Raw genomic sequence first — 26,494 nt, forward strand, 5'->3', positions numbered from 1 at the left:
TCGATTTTTCTTTTTAGTGGTAACCTTTTTAATACTCTAAGTAAACTATTTTATTGAGCCACCTATATTCAGAATGGGCAGGTTTAGAGATTTTTTTTTTAAATGACTGAGATTTATAGCACCGGATTTGCAAACTCAGAATGGAGAATGATGAGCCTCCTTAAGGTAATGTCATTTTCTGGACATTCCATATGTTTAACAGTGTGAGGTTAAATAGTCTGCTAAAAATCAGACGATGTTTAATCGGGGCAGGAGGGAGCCCTTAAAACCTAGTAAAAGATTATTCATGCTCAGGGCAGAATAAAGTCATGCATATGTTTTCTTCCCTGAAACACTTAAGTTGCCTTTCATTCCCTGCACACTGATTGTTGGAGTTTGTTTTAATGACAGCACTTTCTCGTTTAATGGTGAAAGTTGGTCAGCTTCTTGAGATAGCCGTGGTCATCTATCTTTTCCTCCCCTTTGGCCACAATTCCTAGATCATAGGAAGAAATCCAGAGCAGAAAATAGCTATTAGTGAACTGTCAGCCAAATTGGCTGGGGACAGAAACCTTGTAAACATCAAGAGAATAATCTTGTGAATAGAAATTCAGTCCTGCATTTTCTTAGCAAAGATTAGGGAAGGAGACCAACAGAATCTCATTAGACTTTATAAAGGTTTTTATTTCTTCACTGTGGTGTTGTGCTATACCATTCATTTAAATATCTAGTTAAAATTTGGCAGAGCTGTTGGAAATGGGAAGGTGGGGCCAACTGTCTGGACTGATCATCTTATTAAATACTCATGTAATTGTTCCTGTTCCAGCAAAGTGGAATTCTCTTGCCATCTGTTAAACAGTCTCAATTAAACAGAGAGATTTGGGAGGGAAGGTGATGGGGTTGGGAAGGTGGGTCAGTGGAGTAGGGCATGGGGACTATGGTGCCACCCGTAGGTGGGGGAGAGCAGGCTCCGCAGCACACACACACAGATACAGGCAGAACAGGGTGTCTTCTCTTTTCTTGCAGTAGAGTTAGGGGGACTGGATTCAATTGTTACATGATTCTTTAATTTCTAACTTTATTGAACTTCCCTTTTGAGGGAGGAGGGGGGAGGCAGTGCTTAGTAAAGGAACAGAATATGCAACAAGGAGGTTTGATTAAATTGTGTTACATAGATTTAGAGCATCCAGGTTGGATGAAACTCTCATTAAGACACCTTTTTTTTTTCTTGCTGAAAATTCAGGTTTGTACAGTACCATTGGGTGGGACGTTTAAGAACTACGTGCATTATGTTATGTACGTAAGAGTTTGAGGGAGCAGTTAATACATGGCCTCAGGGAGGGCTTAGGAGACCCTGTCTGTGACTTCCTATGTGACTCTCCGGTTGGTTCAGTCCCCCTTTCATTTGGATTACAGACTGGGGTGTTGGTTTTTCTTTGAGTGTTTATAATAGCCCAGTTACTAGATTCTTGTCCTTTTTAAAAAAACATATAGTTTTTAAAATATGCAAAAACATTTGGCCAGGGTATATTTTAAAGCGACGGCCTAGAATGTATGTCTAAGGTAAACTTATTGAAGTGTGGCAGACACACGGAGGCGTGTACAGTCATTATTGTGCCGCTTGAAGGAATCCCCCAAGAGCGAGCACACCCCTGTAGCAGCCCCCAGACCAGGAAATGGAGGTTTCAGCATTCCTGGAGCGGCCTGCACGCCCTCTTCTGTTCACTCTCCCAGAGGGTGGCTACCACCCTGACTTCCAGCAGGATGGTAGTTTTGTCTGTTTTTGAACTGGGTACGAATGGAACCGTACGCTCTGTCTTCTGGTGTCTGGCTTCTGACACTCAATAGTATGCTGTGTGTGTGAGTCGTCACGTTGGTGCATGGTGCAGTCGTCTGTGCATTCCCGTCCCCGAGTGTCCCGTTGTATAATACACCACCCATTACTTGTCTGTCCTATTGCTGATGCGCATTTAAATGTTTTCCAGAAATAAAGAACATTATAACCTGATGAATAAAAAGATAGATACAGAGGCAGTAAAGCACCAAACAGACTGTCAGATTACAGCGGGAAGGCTGGGGAGTGTTGGGGAGGGAGGGAAATAGATCAACCAAAGGACTTGTATGCATGCATCTAAGCACACCAATGGATACAAGACACTGGGGTGGGGGGATGAGGGCATGCAACGGGGTAGGGGAGGCTGGGGGAAGGTCAATGAGGAAAAAAAGGAGATATATGTACTAATATATGTAATATTTTAAACAATAAAAAAATGTTTTCCAGGTTGGGGTTATTTTGAGTGGTGCTGCTATGAACAGTCGTATGCTTTTCTTTTGATAAACGTATGAGCATGTTTCTGCTCAGCACATATCAAGGATGGGAACTGCTGGGTCATGGGATGAGCACATGACTCACGTTAGAAGATCCTGGCAGTTTTCCAAAGTGTGAGTATTAATTAGAGACAGGTCAGCTTGACTTTAGATCCGAGTCCTCGGCTCTCATGAGCGGAAGAATAAGGCATCTTGCCACTGTTACTGTTTTCTTTTTATTGTGGAAATAAAGTAACTGATGAACAGTTTTCCGTGAAATATTTCTAGGCAAAATAACTTTTTAAAACTCACCCATTTTAATGATTTTTTTCACTATGCAGTAAAACTTACGTTTACTTTCAGTATTTGACGGGAGTGCGAGAGAATAATGGGCAAAGGTGGGCAATATTTCTGCCATTGGCGGCATTTGTACACTGAGGAGAGAGTTCAGACTCTCCTGCAGGTTGTGCTCAAATGAAGAGTTCAAATTTCTGGAATTCCTTTTGTCCTCCAGGGAGCTGATATAAGGGAACGTGACAACTTGGAAATAGGATGCCGGTTACCCTCCCACACACCCACCCTTTCCCTATCCCTGTTACTGAGTAAGTCATCCCCGAGGACTGAAGAAGCTGGTCTTTTCGGATTTCTCATCATTTTTATGTTTTAGGGAAACTTTTCCATTTTCGTTTTCTAAGTCCTCTAGTGACCAAGAAACTGTTTACCCCGAAGTCACCAAAATGTCAGCTAGTATATCATTTGGAATTTTGGGCTCAAATAAAAAACAAAGCCCCCCCCCCAAAAAAAAAAAAAAAAACTATTCTATTCTTTTCACAGTTTTACATAACAATAGAAAGTAATAAAAATAAAAACCTTTGTCTGGGCCTCTTAATTATTCCTGATATTGGTCATATATATAAGATTATACCAGCACATTGGATCTTGCTTACAATGAATGGATAAAAAACACCCAAATCCTTTTCGTTTTCTACACGCAGGCATTAAGATTCCTAGATTATCCTGAACAAAAAGGTGAAATGAATAAACTTGACAGCTTTGCTAAAAGCAATGCCTGTTTTTAAATCAAGTCATAGGTTCAGACCTTAGCACTTGAATTTTATACCTATGAAACATTCTCTAACTTTTGAGCCATCATTTTTAGGTCTGTAAAAGTGGTTTCCGATCCTAAAAGTGGTGCCCTTCCTACCACATAGGGTTGTTGTGGGGACCAAATCTAACCATTTAGGTGAAATTATAAACTATGAAAGTACTAAACTAAGCCTTTGAGAGCTGGGCTTAGCAGGCACTGTGTTTTAAGAAAGACAAGTACTGTCCGTTGACCTAGAGCAGCTATTTTCAACCTTTTTCATCTCATGGCACACAGAAACTATTAAAATTCTGTGGCATACCGAAATATATATATTTGCAGATCTGACAAAAAATAGGTATAATTTTGTTTCATTCGCACCATATGGCTATTGTTGTGTTGGCTGTTGTCATTTTTTTTTTTTTATTTGACAGTCTAAAGGAAAAGAGGTCAGTGCCCCTGACTAAGTAGCCAGATATTGCATGTTTTAATAATTCTTGTGGCACACTGGTTGAAAATCCCTGAGCTAGAGTGTAGTGGAAACTCCCTCTGAACCTTGAGATCTTGTGCACACACATGAGCCTGAACTTTTAACCTTGCACCAGGTACCACTGGCTGACCTGCTTAGTTATGAGTTACTTGTTTAGGTTCTACTGGTTTCTCACTAACACTCCTCCCCACAGGGGAAAAGAGAAGGACAAAATTTTTGGCTTTGGTGGTAGCCCCAAACTATGATCAGGTCACCTTTCACTCCTGGAGGAGTGGCTAGAGGGCCATAGGAAATAGGCAGTCTGCAGAATCACTCCTGCTCATCTCTTTCTTGCTTTGACATTTTTCTTTTACCCGTCTGTACTTACTAGGTGGAGAATATGTAGAAATGCTTACAAGGCATAAAAACATCCACATAAAAGTATTAGCAGTCATCATTAATAATTGTTACGATAGCCCTGACTGGTTTGGCTCAGTGGATGGAGTGTCGGCCTGCAGACTGAAACGTCTCAGGTTCGATTCCGGTCAAGGGCATGTACCTTGGTTGCGCGCACATCCCCAGTGGATCCCCTCCCAGCGCCAGCAGCCTGGGCTGGGGTCTCGCCGCACCCCCACGGCGCGATCCCCTGCCAGCGGCAGCAGCCTGGGCTGGGGTCTCAGCTTGGCAGGGGCGCGCACCCCCACTGCGCGATCCCCTCCCAGCTGCGGCAGCCTGGGGTCTCAACCACTGAGTCACCAGCCAGGCAGATATGGAGGAATCTTAAATGTTTCTTTTTTAAAAATATATATTTTATTGATTTTTTACAGAGAGGAAGGGAAAGGGGTAGAGAGCTAGAAACATCTATGAGAGAGAAACATCGATCAGCTGCCTCCTGCACACTCCCCACTGGGTATGTGCCCCCAATCAAGGTACATGCCCTTGACCAGAATTGAACCTGGGACCCTTGAGTCTGCAGGCCAATGCTCCATCCACTGAGCCAAACCAGTTAGGGCTGTCCAATATGCTAAAGAAAAAACCCTATCTAATAAAGAGGGAATATGCAGGGGAGGGCATTTGGGGGTGACCGGGTTGTCAGGGGAGGGCAGTTGGGGACAATCAGGCTGGCAGGGGAGCAGGTAGGCATCGATCAGGCTGGCAGGGGAGTGGTTAGGGGGTGATCAGGCTGGCAGGCAGAAGTGGTTAGGGGCAATCAGGAAGGCAGGCAGGCGAGCAGTTGGGAGCCAGCAGTCCTGGATTGTGAAAGCGATATCTGACTGCCTGTTTAGGCCTGAGCAGTTGGACATCCCCCGAGGGGTCCCAGATTGGAGAGGGTGCAGGTTGGACTGAGGGACACACACCCCCAGTGCACGAATTTCATGCACCAGGCCTCTAGTCCTATCTAATAAAAGTAATATGCAAATTGACCATCACTTCAACACACAAGATGGCTGCCCCCATGTGGTCAAAGATCCTGCCCCCATGTGGACACAAGATGGCCACCACAAGATGGCCAGCAGGGGAGGGCAGTTGGGAGGGACCAGGCCTGCAAGGGAGGGCAGTTGGGGGCGACCAGGCCTGCAGGGAAAGGCAGTTGGGAGGGACCCAGGCCTGCAGGGGAGAGCAGTTGGAGGGGACCAGGCCTGCAGGGGAGGGCAGTTAGGGGTGACCAGGCCTTCAGGGGAGGGCAGTTAGGGGCAAACAGGCTGTCAGGGAAGCAGTTAGGCATCAATCAGGCTGGCAGGGGAGTGGTTAGGGGGTGATCAGGCTGGCAGGCAGAAGCAGTTAGGGGCAGTCAGGAAGGCAGGCAGGCGAGCAGTTGGGAGCCAGCAGTCCTGGATTGTGAGAGGGATGTCTGACTGCGCATTTAGGCCCGGTAGGATTGGGCCTAAACGGGCAGTCGGACATCCCTTGAGGGGTCCCAGATTGGAGAGGGTGCAGGCTGGGCTGAGGGACCTCCCCCCTCCCCCCCGTGCACGAATTTTGTGCACCGGGCCTCTAGTCATAATAATAAAAGGCTAATATGCAAATGGTTGTCACACTGTGACATCATAAGGACCGATCACTAGAGACCTAAGGCTGCGTGGTGCCTGGCTGGGGCGGGGAACCTCAGGCCGCGCCCCCCCCCCCTCCCCACCCGGCGGGGCTTGACAGGGGATCTGAGGCTGCACCCCTGCCCGTCACCAGGCCCAGGGAACTGTGGCTGCGTCCCCTGCCTGGTGGGGCTTGATGGGGGTGGGGGCAGCTGGGTCTGGGTCTCCTGCAATTTCGAGGCACACGCGGGTGGGCAGGGACTTGACTCTGGGTCCTGTGGCGTGCCCCAGACTCTGACAGGAGGGAGATTTTCATATACATTTTACTAATTTTCTTTCATCTCTGACACTTCCATTATAGAGAAAGGGCAAATAGCAATATTTAAATATTTCCTCTAATTAATTTCCTTTTAATGTGCACGAATTCTGTGCACTGGGCCACTAGTTTTTAATAAAAGTGTTTTCTTGGTCCTGAGCAGGTTTTGAAAATCAAATTCTATTAGAACATAAAATATGATCTGGGAATGTGGGTGGCGGTGACATTGACCAAGACTCTAAAAGCGTTAAAAGGTGTGTACCAGAAAACTGGGAACTTAGAGTTGTAGGAATGGAAGTCTACAGGTTCATAATCCCTTTCCTAAAACAGTCTGATTTAGGATTCAGAATCCTAATGCCTCTTTTTTTAAAAAGAATGGGATTTTATTGATTTGAGAGAGAGAGGAGGAAGGGAGAGGGAGAGACAGAGAGAAACTCAATGTGAGAGAGAATCATCAATTGGTTGCCGCCTCCCTGCCCCTCATGCACCTCAACTGGGGATCAAACCCACAACCTGGGTATGTGTCCTAGCTAGGAATCGATCCTGCAACCTTTCAATGCATAGGACAACGCTCAACCAACTGAGTCACACTGGCCAGGGTCATCCTGATGCCTCCTAATGGTAAAACACCCCAGTAAGATCTGGAGCAGAACCCTATAGTCAGATGCATTAATACATCTGTATCAAAGTGAATGAATACCCACACCAAATGGTTTAAAGATGACTATTAATATACAGCAATTGAAGTTGGGATTTACTACCAAATAAGTTCAGGTCATGTTATTTTACTGACAAAAGTGTCATTGCAAAACTTTTGATTTTCAGTGCTTTCGAATTTTAGAATTGCATGTAAGGGATTGTGGGTCTGTGTTGTGTCCAAGTGTGAGCTCCTAGCAGGAGTGGTTTTATATGGGTAGGTAGCCAATTCTTATGAGACAATAGAGTTAGGAGCACCACCTCTGAAGTCACACTGCTTGGGTGGAAATTCCAGCCTTGACAAGTGACTTTGGATAAATTCTCTAATTTCCCCAAGGTCTTACCTTTACATCTGAGGGGCTGCAGATTATAAAGATTAATAAGTAAGGTTTGCATATGAAGTACAATGTGTGTATCACATTAGGCACTCAATAAATATGCACCAGTTTCCTCATCTGTATAAGGGAAATAATAATAATGCATGTCACAAATATGTTTTATGAGACTTAAATAAGTAAATAGATGTCACATGCTTAGAATAGTGACTGCCCCATCATCAGCCTTCAGTAAATAGTAGCCAATATCATTATCATCACTGTTACTGAAAGTCCATACGTTTCCTGTCAGCAGAGCCATTTTTACGAAAGAGAAAAAAAACAATATTTATTGAATGAATGAGTGGAGCATTGGAAAATTATACTAATTCATAATTAGAATGTTCTAGACTGTAATTCTATCCCAATTCTTCCCAAGAGTCTTTGCTCCCTCCCTCTCCCCATCACCACCACCACCACCACCCAGCACCTTTATCTTCCTTCATTTGCACAGCATTGATGAACTTGGCCCTTGTCTTCCTCATCACAACCATGCAGGTGTGTTAGGTTGTCTGGGAAGCTGTCCCAGATGCTGACAAACCCTTAGCAGGAAGATAGAAAGGCAAAAGGGAACTGTTGGCTGACGTCTCCAGGTCTGACTCCTTACTCATCTGGAGAGTTCCAGAGGTATCTTTAAAGTTTTAGGATAAATGATGAGGCTGCTGCTGCTGTTGTGTGTGTGTGTGTGTCTCTCCCAGACACATATCTTGGATTCTCATTTTTTCTCCATTGTTATATGTTAATCTCTTGTGACTGCTTAGTAGTGGCAGGGTTTGATAAAGTCCTAAGTCTGCAGAGACATTTTCAATGCCAGCAAAGTATGGAGCAGGGGGTACTGGCTAGGCAGAAACCAGTGGAAGAATGTGTGCTTGTGTGTCACAGTTTGGACTCATGTCTTGGCACGGCTGTCACATTTCCTGGCCTGTAAGAACTGCATCTTCTCTTCAGGCCACACATACTTGGCAAAGCCCTGTTTTGTTGCTTTCCCGAGGGGGTGCTTAGGTAGTGAAGGTGATGGATCATATGGGCAGGGACTGGTTGGACAGGGGCAGGAGAGAATATGGAAAGAATCCTCTCTGTAAGGAGCTTTATTACACTGGATGTTGGTGTCTGTAAACAATTGCAGCATTCAGGGAGTTCAGGACTTAAATGAGAAACACAACTTTGTCAGATTATACTGCTCGGATAAAATGGCATAGGCTCCGGAAATCTATAATTAAATGTATTTTTGAAAATGAGAAATATAGTGTAACATCTGGTTTATTTCACTACAGAAGTGCCTGGGCATTGCTTATGTAAGTGTGATTGACTTTGGCTGATATTTGGATTTCTCTGTGTAAAATTACTGTTATTTTAATTAAAGTTTTTGTGCTTGACTCTCTTTGTGGCGTAAACAAATAACACACACACAGACACACACACTCTAATGGCTGTGTTACTTAGAAAATCTAATGTGTATTCATTTTCTTTCTGTTGCAGCGGATATTCAACTCCTTTGTTTACACTGAGAAAATCTCAAATGGAGAAAGTGAAGTACAGCAGGTAAGAGGTTATTTACTGCTTGACATTCTCTGTTTCCATCTTTGGCTCTTGGATGTGGCTTCATTACTCTTTCCACGCAGCCTCCATGTGGGGTTTCCTGTTACCTGTATATGAATCCATAGGCATCGTAAGCACAGTGGTGGCAACCTCACACTTCAAGTTCTTACAGGCATTCGAAATAACAGTGATGTGGATGGTTTTCTTTTATGTGTGCTATACTTTGGAACTATTTTGCATTCCTTTTGTTGTTTGGAAATTCCTAAACTGCTCATATTTAAAAGTATTAGGAAATTATTTCATCTGATATAGGAAAAAGTGCCCAGGTTTTGGAATCAGACAAGCTGCACATCAAATTCTGGTTTTCTTACTTACTTGGGGGCCCTCGGTAAGCGATTTAGCCTTTTTGAGCTGCAGGTTCCCAGTCTTCCATAGAGGGATTAGAATATCTGCCTTATGAGATTATGAAAATTAAATGAAATCACGTCAAATTAACAGCATAAATGAAACCCTTATGTGGAAAATTCGGGCATAGAAGCAGCTCAATAGATTCTGAATTCTCTTGTTCTTTTATTTCTCTTCCCCTCCTCTTGTATTCTTCCTTTGCTTGTTTCCTCCCATCTTCTTTCCATCCTCTGTAGGGTCAGAAAGTTCTGAAGCCAGGTTCTGCCCACTTTATTTAGAGCTGGCTTCAAATGGACTGCTTCCTAAATTAAAACATAGTGTTGGTGAACTTGGTCTTAAATAATTGATCCGCACTTGCGAAGGAAGGGTGGCAAAGAGGATTCCTGGGTTTCAATTTCAGCTAATCCACTCACTTCATTACACTATGTGACCGTCAACGGGTAATTTGAAGCTGAGTTGGAAACTTAATAAACACGACCAAGCTAAAAGCCAGAGTGTAGCAGAGAACATCCACAGAGTGAAGAGATCACTGTGGTAAAAGACATAATAACTTAAACCTCGGAGATGCTGCCTTTATTTTATTCATGGAAAACAGCTTGACTTGATCTGACCTTGAGAAATGCCATCCAAGAGCCAAAAGCTTTGCAAGTGTCATAGGAGTGAAGTTATATATGGGATAGTTAGTTATTTAGAATAAATTACTGAGGTTTAGTCTTCAAGTTCATTTCCTGTTTATAGTCACTAAATTTTTTATTTTGGTTTGTTCAGGTTAGTTTATAGGGTTTAAGCAGCTCTGAATGGTTGTTGTTGTTTTTTTCCCCCTTAGCTTTAAGTATTTTTAAAAACAAATGACCTGAAATTACAATGAATACGAAGTAGTTTGCTATATCAATTCTTATCTTCATAATCCCTGTCTTTATTCTGTTCCAGCAAACTGGAAAGTGTTTTAGGATCATGGCATTTCAAAGGGTTTTACAGGGGAAGATTTCTATACAGGTCATGTTCAAAGGCACTCCTGGGGAGACCAACGGCCACTTGATAACATTTTAAGGAAACTGAGCCAGGGATATCAGTTTTGCTGCTTTCCCTTAAGTAACAGATACAGGTTCTCCCTTCAGCTGTTTTCAAATGTGCAGGTAGTTTTTGTTTTCTTGTAGTGATGTCAGTTGCTTTATTTAACTGTGAACAAGTTTGGAAGCGTTCAATAATACATTTTTTAAAATTATAGCAGCTGATTGAGCACCTAATACTGCTGCTAAGCAATTTTAATTTAATATCACAGCGATTTTCCTCCATAACCTTGAAGGAAACATATTATCCTTATTCCAGATGCGGAAACTGAAGCGCCAAAAGATAAGTTACCTGTAGTCTCAAGATGTTTAAGTAAGCTGTACCTGTCTATAGTTTGTAAAAGGAACAAACAATCAAGACAAGCTCTTGATGCTCTTTGCTTGGCATTGAGGCTGTGAGGAAGAGGCCTTTTGGAGGGGCTGTCGCTCAGGGCGTGCACCGTGAGGCTGGCCCTGTGGACACTGCAGTGGGCATCCATTTAGCTTCAGGTTGTCTTGTTTTTGTATATAGTGACGTAGCGTCCTGCCATTCTTAGCTGTGAAAAAAGGGGGGACAGCTGACATGAGAAGTGTTTGGATGGTTTTCAGTTGTGTGGTAGTTTTAAACTGTTGTTTTAAAACAAACTACAACTCTTCATTGTCAACAAAGTGAAGAGTCACTGCACCAATGAAAGTTCAAGAACCTTCTGTTCTAAACACAATTTGCAACGTTTTGTTCATCTTTGTATGTTTAGAATGCTGAAATGTTTTTGAAGTTAAATAAAAACAGTATTACTTAAAAAAAAAAAAGATGTTAAAGTAAGCGAGTTTTCAAAATAAGTTTGACCCAAAGTTACCTGTATTTTTATTTTAACAGAGTTTACTTTAAAATTTTATATTTTCATCCAAAATAGGAGCTTCCTCTAACTTTGTTTCTTTGTTTATTTGTGGGTGTTTTTGTTGTCGTTGTTTTTTTTTTAAAGTATATTTTAGAAAGAGAGGAAGGGAGATGAAGAAAGAGAAACATCTATGGACTGCCTCCTGCACGCCCCCTACTGGGGATTGAACTTGAATCCAACTGGTGACCTCTTGGTGCATGGGACTATGCTCAACCACTGAGCCACACTGGTGGGGCTAACTCTGTTTTTATCTGAATAATTATTAAAATGAATAAAATTAAGGAGAATTACCACATAGTCTCTTCTATCTCTCCTCACTCTGAGTGTCAACAGAGTTCTCTCTGATACCCAGAATATACTTTTAACTTCTCTCTAGTCTCCCCAGTCTGCCCTCTGAACAACCCTGGACAAATAGATCTTATGCCTCTTTTGCAGCCAGTATTTGGGGATCATTATCATGTTAGCCTAAAATTAAAAATGCCAGGGGCTACTCATAGACAGAGGGAAGGGGATGATGGGTGAAAGAGGTGAAGGGGTTAAGAAATATAAATTGGTAGCTACAAAACAGTCATGGAGATGTAAGTGAAGCATAGGGAATATAGAGAATAGTATTGTGATAACTATGAATGGTGCCAGTTGGGATACTGGATATATCCAGGTATGTACAGTATATGATTGTCTCACCATTAAGCTATACACCTGAAACCAATGAAAAATAAAACTGAAAGAAAAAAAGAGAAAGAAAATAAAATACCCAGGTTCTAAATTTCTTCTCCTTTGACTTGACTTCCATTCCCTTTCAGTCCTCTGGGCACTGTAACAATAACAATAAAAGCTTTTATTTGTATATGTACCAAATACTTTGCTCTCACTTCACTATGATACTCCTGTGGGCTGAACTGGACAGGAGTTTCCCCATTTTGTAGTGAGGAAACAGAGAGTCCTACTGTCTTCTTGACTTGATTAATAAGTGCCCAGGATCTCTGGACCCTGAGATCCTGGATAGTACCAGGATGAAATCTTTAGGGAACTGCTTATCTCTGTGTTAGCTCTAGTATAATAGGTCCCCCATCACAGTCACTCACACTTTCACACCTGTTATCTCCTCTGAATTTCAGAACAGCTCTGTAAGATAGGAGGAGTTATTGTTTTTAACTTAGAAAGGTCAAGGGTCCCAGCTAATACGTAATTAAACTGGCTTTTTTTCCAATTGTGAAGTTTTTTTTTAACACGTGAAGCGTATAAAAAACATATAGATAGAGAATAAAGAAATTAAAATGAATACCTCAACCTTCTACCCATCTAAAGAAGTAAAGCATGACCATTATGTAGCAAGACTTGTGTGACCTTCCCAGAGGTTATCTCACTCCTTCTCTCAGAGATAACCATATCCTGATTGGTTGTTAAGCCATTCCTTTGCTTTTGTGTATGTCTGTGTGTTTATTTGTTTATATCTATAATAATAAAAGTGTAATATGCAAATCGACCTAATGGCCGAACAGCCGAATGACTGTCCGGACTACCACGCTATGACACCCACTAGTGCCAGGCCAGCCAAAGTGGGTGCGATGCAATTGGTCAGGGGGCCCCACCATCGCCCCACAGAGGGAGGCCCAGGCCACTGGCCAGTGGGGCGATCAATTGGGGTATCTGCGATTGCCCCAAAGGGAGCCCCAGGCCATCCCTGCAGGGTGATCAATGCTGGGGCCGGGGGGGCGGGGCTCCGTGATCGATTGCCCTGCAGAGGAAGGCCCAGGTCACCGACCAGGGGGCAATCAATGGGGGGTGCTCTGTGATCACCCCAAAGAGGGAGTCCCAGGCCACCCTCTGCAGGGCGATCCATCGGGGGGGGGGGGTGCGCTCCGTGGAACTGGTGGGGGGTATGGCAGTGGATGCGGGCAGTGCCAGGCCAACGCAGTGTGGGTGGGGGGCAAGGCCACGAGGCAGCCGGGGCCGTGAAGGCCTACCCTTGCATGAATTTCGTGCATCGGGCCTCTAGTATGTGTGTATATATATCTCCAAATTAATTATTTAGTTTGACTATTTTTATTCTTTATATAAATTTTCAGTATATTTATATTCATGTATCTTCTTACTTTCACTCAGCATTATATTCCTTTGAATCAGCTATGTTGAGATTTGTAGCTAAGGTGCATTTATTTTCAATTCTGGGTGGTAGTCCATTTAATGCAAAGTATGTATTTTTCTATTGATAATTCTTGGGCTGTTTCTAGTGTTTTCATTTTTTATTTTTGTTCATATCTTCTGGTGCATAGTTTAGATGAAGTAATTCTTGTAATTACTCTTTTATTAGATAGGACAGAGGCCTGGTTCACAGATGGGGTCCCCCCCAACTGCTCTCCCCTGCATGCCTGGGTCCCCCCGAACTGCCCTTCCCTGCAGGCCCGGTCGCCCCCAACTTCCCTCCTCTGCTGGCCTGGTAACCCCTAACTGCCCTCCCCTGCTGGCCATCTTGTGGTGGCCATCTTGTGTCCACATGGGGGCAGCCATCTTGTGTGTTGGAGTGATGGTCAATTTGCATATTACTCTTTTATTAGATAGGACAGAGGCCTGGTTCATGGGTGGGGGCCAGCTGGTTTGCCCTGAAGCGTGTCCCAGATTAGGGTGGGGGTTACCTTGGGGCATGGGGCGGCCTGGGCGAGGGGCCTGTGGTGGTTTGCAGGCCGGCCACACCCCCTGGCAACCCAAAAGGAGGCCCTGGTATCTGGGATTTATTTATCTTCTATAATTGAAACTTTGTAGCCTTGAGTGGAGACCAAGGCAGGCCAGGGCTGTGGGAGCTTGTCTTCCTCCATCACCAGCTTCCTCCATCACCAGGGGCAACTCAAGCCTCCTGCTCTCTCCAGCTCCGTGGCTGCTGCCATTTTTGTTGGGATTTATTTATCTTCTATAATTGAAACTTTGTAGTCTTGAGTGGAGGCCTGGGCTGGCCAGGGTGTGCGGAAAGCTTGGCTTCCTCCATTGCCGGGGAAACCCAAGCTTCCTGCTCACTCCATGGCTGCAGCCATCTTGGTTGGGTTAATTTGCATACTCGCTCCTGATTGGCTGGTGGGCATGGCTTGTGGGTGTAGTGGAGTGATGGTTAATTTGCATATTGCTCTTTTATTAGATAGGATTTTTATGTGTGCGCTTTTTTGTCTTGTCAAATGTCTACTAATGTCCTTTGTCCATTTTTACAATTGGGCTGCCTGGTTATTTTAGAAGTTTAAAAGTTCTATTCATGGTCTACATCAATGCTGTCCAAGAGAATTTTCTGAGGTGATTAGTTCCATATTGGTGCTGATTGAGCAGCCCCTAGCCCAGCCTTGGGCAAACTACGGCCCGCAGGCCGGATCCGGCTGTTCTATCCGGTTCTCTTGCTCTCCCCTCTGCTCCTTTACTTTGAATTTATATTAGTTCACACAAACACTCCATCCATGCTTTTGTTCCGGTCCAGTTTGTCCAGTTTAAGAACCCATTGTGGCCCTCGAGTCAAAAAGTTTGCCCATCCCTGCCCTAGCCACACATGGCTACTGATCACTTGACATGTGGGTGGAGCTAGTGAGTAATTAGATTTTAAATTTTATTTAATTTCAGTTGTAATTAAAATGGCTACAGATGGCCAGTGGTTATCATATTAGATTCCCTTGCAGAATAAATATATTATTCCAATTTGTGGCTTTTCACTTTTCTTATTAAAATAATAAAGTTTAATTTTAATAGTTTTTTAAATCAAATTTTTTTCTTTTTGGTTTCTGCTGTTTATGTTTTGTTAAATTCTTTTCCACCCCAATGATATAAATAAGTTCTCCTATTTTGTGTTCTAAAACTTTTTTCTTTCTCATGTAAGACTTTTCTCCACCTGGAGTTGATTTTGATGTTGGATGTAAAGTAGATATCTAATTTCTTCTTTTCTCCCCCATATGTATTTCCAAATGTTCTAGCACTATCTATTGAACAAATTTGTCTTTTTCTCCACTTTTGTTTTCATTCATTAGTCAAGTTTCCATGTATGTGCAAGTTTGGATTGGTTTTGTTGGTAAATTTTCTCATTGTGCCAGTACCACATGTCTGGTAGGGTGATACTATATTTTCATTTATTTTTCCAGAGAGCATCTATTGCTCTTTGCTCTTTATAAGCATTTGCTCTTACATATGAATTTTAGAATCAGCTTATCCAATTATGAAAGAAAATCCTATTGGGATTTTAATTGTTATTATAACAATTTATAGATCAATTTGAAGATAATATCTTTACTAATATGGTATAACTCTCTATGTACTTAGTAATTTTACAGTGTCTTTTAGATAATTTGGTGATAAGTTCACAAAAGATCTGAAAATCCATGCCTGTGGGATTTATTTCTAGATATAAATTTATATTATAAATAATACCTTTAAAATTATATTTTTCTAACTGTTGCTGATTTGAGTTTTATGGGTTTTTCATACATGTAGTTATCTTCTTAAACTATCATATTCATTCTAATAATTTATCTGCAGATGTCTTTGGATTTTCTGTGTACATAGTTATATAGGCACATAAGACAGTTTTGATTATCTTTCTAATTCTTTATGTTTTTATTGATGAGAGAGGGAGAGAGAAATAAGGGGAGGGCAGAGGAGGGCAGGGCAGGGGAGGGGAGGGGAGGAGAGAAATATCAGTGTGAGAGAGAAGCATCAATGGTTGCTTCCCATACCACCCCAACCAGGGATCAAATCCATAACCTAAGTGTGTGCCCTGACTAGGAAGCAAACCTGCAACCTTTTGGTGTACGAGACGATGCTCCATCCAACTGAGCCACCCAGCCTGGGCCCTGTTTCTAATTCTTACACCTTTTATTTCTTTTCAGTGTCTTGCTATACTAGCCTCCAGATAAGTATTGCCTAAGTATGGAAATAGTAGCCACAAAGTATATGTATGATGTTTATTGTTTAGTTTTAGGTATATTCTAATTTTGATTATCTTTTGATTGCTTCTTTGATCTGTTAGTTATTTAGAAGGATGCTTTATTTTTTCCAAATATCCAAATAGTCTTTCTAGTTAAACTAGCTGTCTCCTCTGTACTTCCCCATTATACTGAGCTCTTTGGGTTACAGGTTTTTGCAGTGTCTTCTATCAGATTTCCCATCTTGGCCAAGTCCTAAGCTTTGTCTCCTATCCTGGTGCCCTGGGCCATCATCACGGTGGAAGCTCAAGGTCTCCAGATTGTGTCCACATTCTCAGGGTGAAAAGAGGATTTGCCACTGGCTTATTTCCCAGATTTCTGGCTCTCCTTTGTTTGGGGGCTCAGTGCCCCTAATGGTGGTTTTGGTTTTCATTCAGGACACCAGCCTCTTAACAATTATAAGAACAATTATAACTGCTTGTAAGATTTGTTTGACAAGCCAAAATCAGACTAGTTATTCAAATTAGGTTATTGACCTCTGTGCTCTTAATTTTAGCTCTTTAGCTCAACAATCTTTCGTTAAAAAGGAACCACTTATTTATGCATGCTTTTTTATATTTATTAGTATCTGGAATCCTGACTTGAGGTTTTTATCCATTATTTCTTCTTTGGGGTAATGAATACTGGAGCCCCATGGGTTCTTGCCCTCCTCCTTACTAATCAAATAAGTTTAGAGTTGGATCTGACTTGTGCTTACTATATAACTTGGCATTAAATCTAACATGTTGTTATTGTCTTCTGGTTAGGGGAGCAAAATAATTAAAACTAATATAAAACATTTTGTGATTCTTGACACTTGCCAGAAAACTCTCTATGGTATAGACTTTTCTTTGGTCTTCCTCATTATTTCTTTTGAATTAACTTTCAGAATGTGGTTCAAAATTGCTTAACAATGTGTTTTGAATCTTTAATTAGTTCAGTGTATGTAGTTTTGGTGCCAAAAACTATGGCAACAGCCTCAGGACAATACAAATCCCATGCACACATTCTTGTGTGGAACGCTTTCCACAGACTCCATTTTTGAATACTTTAAGAAATTAAGTTGTGTGAGCACATAAAGGCATTATATAAAATTGAACCTGAATCAAGAAAAATAAATGTGTGATCAAGAGCCACAAAAGATAACAAAACAGTCCGTAAAAAAAGCAGTGGAGAAGAAACAAAAGGACAAGGAGCCTCCAGGGGCACGTGATTGGATCCCTGAAGGAATCAGTCACCTTGGGCAAATTGTTTCAAGAGTTTGCTCTTTTTCTCAAATGCGCTAGTAATTCTTTATTCAATTAAATGGCAAGCATATTTTCATAATTAATGCTGTATTTCATAAACTATTGATTGTTGGCAGTGGCTAATTTTAGGAGACAGAATCTTGAAATTGGCAAGTTGGTAAAAGAACTATTACTTGAACTTGGCTTCACTAGTTTTCTTTTGTTTGTTTCCTGTTTCACAGATTTTATCTTTATTGTTTCCTTCCTTGCATTTTAAGTTAATCTTGCTCTTTTTTCATGCTTCTTAGATTGGAATTTTAGGTCTTTGATTTTTATACTTTTTTTTTTTTTTACAAACATAAGAATTTGAAGCTCTAAACTTTCCTCTAAGCACTGCTTTGTTTCATCCCACAAAATTTGATACCACATATTTTCCTTTTCCTTTACTTTTAAAATATTTTCTAATTTCCCTTGTGATCTCCTCTTGTACCCATGGATTACTTTGAAGTATGTTGTCCAGTTTCCAAAACATTTGGGGTCTTCTTAAATATCTTATTGTTACTGATTTCTAATTTAATTCCATTGTGGAAAGAGAACATAATCTGTGTGATTTAAATCATTCTTAATTTATTGAAACTTGAGTTTATGATCCAGAATATGTCCTATCTTGGTGAATATACCATGTGAACTTGAAAAGAATGTGCATTCTACAGTTATCTGTTGTATTCTTTATATATCCATTAGGTTAAGCTGGCAGATAGTTCAGATCATTTATTTTGGATCAGATTTTTATATTGTCTAATTCTGTCATTTGCTGAGAGGAAGGTTAATATCTTTAACTGTAATAGTGGACTTGTATATTTTCCCCTTTAGTTCTATTTTTATCTCATGTATTTTGAGGCTTACTTATTGGGTATGTATACATTTAAGATTGTTAAGTTTTCCTGATGAATTACTTGTGACATTATGAAATGTCATTCTTTATTCTCTTTCCTTAAAGTCTATTTTAGCTAATATTAATATAGTCACTCCAGCCTTTGTATGCTTACTATTTGCATGGTGTACCTTTTCATAAGCATTTACTCTCAATGTCTGTATTACTAAAAGTGTGTCTTTTGTACATAGAATATAATTGAGATATTCTTTTTAAGCTATTTTGACAATTTCTGTCTTTTAATTGGGAATATTTGGTCAGTTAATATTAAGTTTGATTGTTGGATTTGGGTCAGTGATTTTATTGTTTTCCAATTTCTCCTCTGATTTTTGTTTCTTAGTTCCTCCTTCCCTACCCTCTTTTGGATTTTTGAATATTTTTTAAAATTTCATGTCAATATATTTTATTTTTAGCTATGTATTTTTACATATTTTAAGTGTATACTCTAAAAGTTATATATCCTTAACTTATTCCAGTCTGTTTGGAGTTAATATTTTATCACTATGTAAAATATAGAACCTTCATAACCTTATAGGTCCCTTTTCCCATGACTACACTAGGGTTTTCATATCTAGTACATCTACAAATATTACAAACTTCATAAGAGTGTTATTGCTTTTACTTTAAACTGTCATATGAATTTAATAATTTGACAATTAAAAGAAAAAATAAATCCTATTATACTTACCATTTCCAGTGCTCATCATTTCTTTCTAAAGATACCAATTGATATTTAGTCTGAAGAATTCCTTAGTATTTACTTGTAGTACAGATTTCCTGTTGACAAATTACATTATGATATTTTACTTAGAAAATTCCTTGTCTCTATTTTGTCTTTTCCTTTAAAGGATGTTCTGGTTTGAGATTGAATTTTGAACTGACAGTTTTTTAATGGTGTTTCCCTGAGTACTGGACTTCAGAGATTTCGATGAGAAGTCAGTTAAAGTTTTACTCTGTATGTAGTGTCATCATCCCACCTCTACCCCTTAGCAGCTTTCAAGATTTTTCTCTTATATCTTTGGTTTTCAGTAATTTGACTATGACTGCCTAGACATAGGGGTCTTCATATTTATCCTGCTTGGTGTTTGTTGAGCTTTAAGGACTTTTGACCATTATTTCTTTAAATATTTTTTCTACTGCATTCTGTGCTCTCCTTCTAGGACTCCATTTATATGTATATGAGGTCTTTTTACATTTTACTACAAGTTCCTGAGATGATAGCCTCTCCTATTCTCTTATTCTTTTAATATTTTTCCCCTCTGACCTTCAGATTAGATAATTTTTTATTGGTCTATCTTTAACTCCACTCCTATTATCTTTATTCTGCTGTTAACCTTTCCAGATATATTTTTAAATTTTCTGATGTATTTTTAAGCTCTAGGATTTCCATTTATTTATTTTTAATAGATTCTCTATGTCTCTATAGAGATTGTTCTCTTTTCAATTCATGGCAAACATATTTTCCCTTGTATCCTTGAGAATACTATCTAATAAAAGAGTAATATGCAAATTAACCATCACTCTGCCATGCCCACCAGCCACGCCCACCAGCCAATCAGGAGAGAATATGCAAATAAGCCCAACCAAGATGGCTACCGCCACAGAGAGCAGGAGGGAGGCTTGGGTTTCCCTGGCGATGGAGGAAGCCAAGCTTTCCGCCTGCCCTTGCCGGCCTAGGCCTCCACTCAAGGCTACAAAGTTTCAATGATAGAAGATACATAAACCCAAACAGAAATGGCGGCAGCCACGGAGCAAGCAGAAGGCTTGGCTCCGCTCTAGGCTACAAAGTTTCAATTGTAGAAGATAAATAAACCCCAGATACCAGGGCCTCCGCTTAGGTCACTATGGGGCGTGGCCGGCCTGCAAACTATCTTAGTCCCCTGGCCCAGGCTGCCCCACACCCCAAGGGAACCCCCACCCTGATCCGGGACACCCTTCAGGGCAAACCAGCTGGCCCCCACCTGTGCACCAGGCCTCTATCCTATCTAATAAAAGAGTAATATGCAGATTGACCATCACTGCAACACACAAGATGGCTGCCCCCATGTGGTCAAAGATCCTGCCCCCATGTGGACACAAGATGGCCACCACAAGATGGCATGCAAGGGAGGGCAGTTGGGAGGGACCAGGCCTGCAAGGGAGGGCAGTTGTGGGCGATCAGGCTAGCAGGGGAGGGCAGTTGGGAGGGACCCAGGCCTGCAGGGGAGAGCAGTTGGCGGGGACCAGGCCTGCAGGGGAGGGCAGGTAGGGGCAAACAGGCTGGCAGGGGAGCAGTTAGGCATCAATCAGGCTGGCAGGGGAGTGGTTAGGGGGTGTTCAGGCTGGCAGGCAGAAGCAGTTAGTGGCAATCAGGAAGGCAGGCAGGTGAGCATTTGGGAGCCAGCAGTCCTGGATTGTGAGAGGGATGTCCGACTGCCCGTGGGATCGGGCCTAAACGGGCAGTCGGACATCCCTTAAGGGGTGCCAGATTGGAGAGGGTGCAGGCTGGGCTGAGGGACACCCCCTCCCCTGTGCACGAATTTCGTGCACCAGGCCTCTAGTCTGTATATATAAAAGGTTAATATGCTAAGTGTCCAACCATCTGACCGGCTGCTATGACGCACACTGACAATCAGGAGGCAGATGCTCAACACAGAGCTGCCGTGACACGCACTGGCCATTTACAGAGAAACGGCACCACAGACCTGACACCCTCAAAGCAACACTCAGCTTCCGCCAAGCGACACCCCACCAAATTGCGGCCAATGCTGCCGAGACCCCATGGTGCAAAATGTGGCCCACAGCCCAGCCCAGCCCGGAAACGGTGGCTGTGGGCACCAGGTAATGATGTCATGTAGCAATGTCTGGCTTCTCTCCCTAGTGACTAGCCTCCTTGGAGTTTCTTCAGCCCAGGAACACAACTTGCTTTACACCCAGGTGGAAACATTTTACACTTTAACCAAATGTCTGTGAAGCGTTTTCCTGTGCCTCATCTCATTTGATCCTCACAGAAGTCCTAGAGTAGGTAGGTAGGAGACTTGGTAGAAAACTATTTTCTTTTCATTAGCCAGAAAATGAAGATTTAGAAAGCTTAGAAACTTGACCGGACTGAAAAGAAGTAAGAAATGGTGGACCTTGAAAATGACTTCAGGTTTTCTCACTGTGCAGAATATAGTCAAACACGGCTGTAGTTAAATATTTTACCCTTTGTTCTCCCTGCGTGATCTACAATAATAATGTGCTTCGTGTTGATATTTACTGCTGTGTTGCTGATAATTTCCTGAAAGAAAAGTTGGGGTGCTTCACTGGGCTATAAAAAGTTTAGCTATATCAGAAAGCAGGCCTAATTAAGCAAGCTTATTCTATCTACATATATAGAACCCTAATATGCAAATAGACCGAACAGCAGAACAAGTGAACAACCAACCAGTCACTATGATGTGACCACCAGGGGGCGCACGCGGAACATGGCGGGCATAGGCAGCAGGCAGCAGAGCGTGGAACATGGCGGGATGGTCGAGCAGGTGAGCGGGGTTGCCAGACCAAGGCGGGGTGCCAGTCGCTGTAATCGGGGCTAGCCTCTGGCCGCAGTCCCACCCAGTGCTTGCACCCACTGCCAGCGCCAGTGCCACCGCTTGCACTGCTGCTGGTGCCCGGGGCCAGCCCCGATCACTTGGCGCCATCAGTGGGTGCAAGCGGGTGGCTGCCAGCCCCGATCGCCCCTCAGGGCTTCTCCACCTCCCCCTGCTCCTGAGGGGTGATTGGGACCGGCAGCTGCCTCTCACACCCACTGCCAAGAATTGCCTGGCTCACACCTGCTGCCGGCCCCTGGCGCCAGTCCTGATCACTCACTGCCCGTCAGCGGGTGCAAGCGGCGGCTGCCAGCCCCAATCACCCCTGAGGGCTTCTCCATTTCCCGCTCTCCTGGGGGTGGCGATCGGGGCGTAGCCACTGCTCACACCCACTGACAGCACCAGCCCCACTCACACCTGTTGCTGGTGTCAGCCCCAATCACTCCGCATCATGTGCGGGTGCGAGCAGGGCTGGCGCTGTCAGCGCATGGGAGCAGTGGCAGCAGGAGTGGGGCTGCCGGCAGACAGGGGACCGGAGGCCGTGGAGTGAAGGACCAGGCGGAGGCGTGGAGGATAGGCCAAGACCCATCCCTGTCCCCACTGCAGCCTCGCAGCCCACACTTCAAGGTGCACGAATTCATGCAACAGACCCCTAGTTTCCTATCTAATAAAAGAGTAATATGTAAATTAACCATCACGCCACTACACCCACAAGCCACGCCCACAAGCCAATCAGGAGGGAATATGCAAATAAACCCAACCAAGATGGCTACTGCCACAGAGAGCAGGAGGGAGGCTTGGGTTTCCCCGGCGACGGAGGAAGCCAAGCTTTCCACCTGCCCTTGCTGGCCTAGGCCTCCACTCAAGGCTACAAAGTTTCAATGATAGAAGATATATAAACCCAAAGAGAAATGGCGGCAGCCACAGAGCTGGAAAGAGCAGGAGGCTAGGGTTGCCCACGGCGATGGAGGAAGCCAAGCTTTTCACATACCCTGGCAGGCCCAGGCCTCCACTTAATGCTACAAAGTTTCAATTATAGAAGATACATATGTCCCAACAGAAATGGCTGCTGCCACAGAGCAAGCAGAAGGCTTGGCTCTGCTCCAGGCTACAAAGTTTCAATTGTAGAAGATAAATAAACACCAGATACCAGGGCCTCTGTTTGGGACACCAGGGGGCGTGGCCAGCCTGCAAACCACCACAGGCCCCTCGCCCAGGCCGCCCCATGCCCCAAGGGAACCCCCACCCTGATCCGGGACACCCTTCAGGGCAAACCAGCTGGCCCTCACCCATGCACCTCTATCCTATCTAATAAAAGAGTAATATGCAGATTGACCATCACTCCAACACACAAGGTGGCTGCCCCATGTGGTCAAAGATCCTGCCCCCATGTGGACACAAGATGGCCAGCAGGGGAGGGCAGTTGGGAGGGACCAGGCCTGCAAGGGAGGGCAGTTGTGGGCGATCAGGCCAGCAGGGGAGTGCAGTTAGGGGTGACCAAGCTGGCAGAGGAGGGAAATCGGGGCGACCAGGCCTGCAGGGAAGGGCAGTTAGGGGTGACCCGGCTGGCAGAGGAGGGAAATTGGGGGTGAACAGGCCTGCAGGGAAAGGCAGTTGGGAGGGACCCAGGCCTGCAGGGGAGAGCTGTTGGGGGGGACCAGGGCTGCAGGGGAGGGCAGTTAGGGGTGACCAGGCCTGCAGGGGAGGGCAGTTGGGGGAGACCCAGGCCTGCAGGGGAGGGCAGTTGGGGGGGACCCAGGCCTGCAGGGAGAGCAGTTAGGGGCAAACAGGCTGGCAGGGGAGTGGTTAGGGGGTGATCAGGCTGGCAGGCAGAAGCGGTTAGGGGTAATCAGGAAGGCAGGCAGGTGAGCAGTTGGGAGCCAGCAGTCCTGGATTGTGAGAGGGCAGTCGGACATCCCTCTAGGGGTCCCAGATTGGAGATGGTGCAGGCTGGTCTGAGGACACACCCCCCTCCCCGTGCACGAATTTCATGCACCGGGCCTCTAGTATGTGTGTGTGTGTGTGTGTGTGTGTATGTATATAAAGCTAAGTTGACTCACACACGTGTGATACATATAAAGCTCTCGCTGGTGCCAATTGCACGTGTGTGTTTCGATCTGTCATTGTCGATGGTGAATTTGTTGAAACTTCAATATAGAGAAAGGGCGAATAGCGATATTAAAATATTTCTTCTAATTAATTTCCTTTCAATGTGCATGAATTTGTGCACTGGGTCACTAGTAGTTATAATAACTGCTTTAGATTCCTGTCTGCTAATTCTAACATCTGCAAATTTTTTAAGTTGATCTCTGTTGATTGTCTTTTTTCTTGAGAATAGGTCATACTTTGCTTTTTCTTTATATGTCAAAAAAATCAGAGATTGTGAAAAACTTTGGATTTTGTTATATTCCTGTGAGGAGTGTTGATTATTTTGTTTGTTTTAGTGGGCAATTAACTTGATTGGACCACAAATTGCTACTTTATATCTGCATGAACAATTCAAATCTCAGCTCAGTTGTTTATTTAGATATAGTTTACCACATACATGTATAGTTCAGAGATCTAAGAATTTTTCTGCCCCCATAGGTGTTTCAAAACAGGCTAGTGTTTAAAATACATTCTGACAGGAATCTAGTTTTTCTTAATTAGTTGTATAAATTGTTGATGCTGATAATTCTATCTGCAAGATTTAAAGTTTAACATTTTGCTTCACCAAATACTATTTACTGGGACATAGTAAAGGGGGAACATTAGTTTTATAAGAAATTGATGCTTATTAGGTATTAATACTCCAAATCTTTAATGTAAATATGAATCCGAGGCCCCAGTTATAATGATTTTGGACCAGTTCAAAGCAATGGATTGGGAGCCATCTGAAAAAAGATATAGATCTTGCACAAAATTATATTCCTTTATTCATAGGAGAAGAAAGATATTCTATAGCAGAACAATTACTTGTGGCCTTAATTAAATAGCTCTTTCTTTAAGGAGGTTATCAATCAATCTTAAACTGATGGTACTTTATATGCTAAAATGTAAAGAATCTATCCTAACTAGCATGATGTTTTAGGATTTTAAAGCTGGAAGGGACCCCAGAGACCATGGGTACAAGGCCAGAAAGGTTAGGAAATTTCCCTCCATTCTTTTTGGGACAGCCTCCTTGTAGCTTAGATGGAGAATTAAAGAATTCCATCTTTCGATTTGAAAACTTGAGTTCCAGACAGGATTCTGTCATTGACTTTTGGCATGATATTTAACTCAGTGTCTACATCAATTTTATCTATAAAATGTGAATAATAGTCTATTTTGCAAGATTGTTTAAAAGAAAAGTATTTTGTATTCTGCTTTCAGAATACAAAATGGTGAGAGAGTGTAAATATAAGGGTACACTAGTGAGATGATTGCTATTCTTACTGTTATTTAATCCTCTTAAGTAACATATGCCTAGAAGGAAAGATCTGTAAACTTTTTTAGGAGAATTTCCAAGAGAGAATGATCCCGGAAAGGCCCTGGGAGGAGGGACTCGTGGGACCTTTAAAGAGTTGAGAAATGTGAGCTTGGACATGGGATTTATATTGGCTTTGAATCTGTATTAACTCTGTATATCTACTCCTAGAAACTGTCCACTGTAGGAAAGTTTATGTCAAACTATGCTTTGGACCACAGGGAGAAAAGGGAAAAGGGTTGGATAAGCAGAGGAGGTGTGCAAGAGCTGAGGGCTTAGGAATCTTGTCTTTGACTAATGGCTTCCTGTGCCTGGTCCTAGGTAGGCGGTTAGTAAATATTTGTTGAAAAAAAAAAATGACTGGAGATACTCTTGCATCTCAATATCTGGATTTGTTTTGGGGTTGCCTTGCCAAGTGTAATCTAGTGTGGTGGTAGCCTGAAGGCTCTCGTTTTGTTTACAGTTACCTAGTGAAGTATGTTCAAGGCTCAGACTTGTCCAGACCAAAGGAATCCCAGAGGTGGTATGGATGGATTCCATTCTTTCTTTGCCCCCAACCTTTCCCCCGTATGTTCCCAGGGAATTTGTTTGAGCTGAGTCCTGGTTTAGTTCACCCCCTTGCCCAAATCTGCACTTAACTCTGTGTTTATTGTAAGAATTCATTAAATGTTGGTTGAATGGGTGAATAAAAGGCACTAAATCTGTAGAAAGGCAAAAGAAAGGTTGAGAGGTATTGAAGCTGCCCAGGTGGGGAATTACAATGAATCAACCAAGGATCAGAGCAAACAAATGACTGTTCTCTCAAACCACAGCCCCAGCAAGTTTAGCTGGTTAGTGTTTAGGTTTCCTTGATTGGAAATCAATCTAGGTCTGTCACAGCCCTTACTGTTCTTGGTCTGACTCTCCAGAAAATAAGTTAATTTTTATCTTAGACAACCCTCTTCCTGGACTACCTCTCAAGTCTTAGGATGCCTTGTTAATAAGATGGCATGGTGGTCTGTCGTTTTGGAAAGATGGTATAAGAGGGGATGTGATAACTATAATATTCATGTGGTTCTTTATTTTCTTAGTGTTTCCATGTATATTTTCTCATTTTATCCCCTTAATGACATTGTAAAATGTACAAGTATTATTAACTCATTTTCCATATGAGAAAACTATATCTCCTACAGATGTTATAAGTGGTTAAGGCCTAACAGAAGTGCTGAAGTGGTTGAGACAATTTGTAATCCTAGTTTTGTGCTTTCTTTGTTTGTATTGTAT

General features: G+C 42.7%; 1 protein-coding gene across 1 annotated transcript in view; it reads left to right on the plus strand.

Moving 5' to 3' along the window:
* CACHD1 (cache domain containing 1) overlaps window positions 1-26,494 on the plus strand; it is a 244,434-nt gene that overhangs the window by 81,403 nt on the left and 136,537 nt on the right. The window contains exon 2 of the mRNA XM_080656375.1: window positions 8,735-8,797. Coding sequence (XP_080512501.1) covers window positions 8,735-8,797 — 63 coding nt within the window. The remainder of the gene's footprint in view (window positions 1-8,734; window positions 8,798-26,494) is intronic.

The sequence above is a fragment of the Plecotus auritus genome (genome assembly GCF_963455305.1).
Source record: "Plecotus auritus genome assembly, chromosome: 2".
In the NCBI taxonomy this organism is placed as follows: domain Eukaryota; kingdom Metazoa; phylum Chordata; class Mammalia; order Chiroptera; family Vespertilionidae; genus Plecotus; species Plecotus auritus.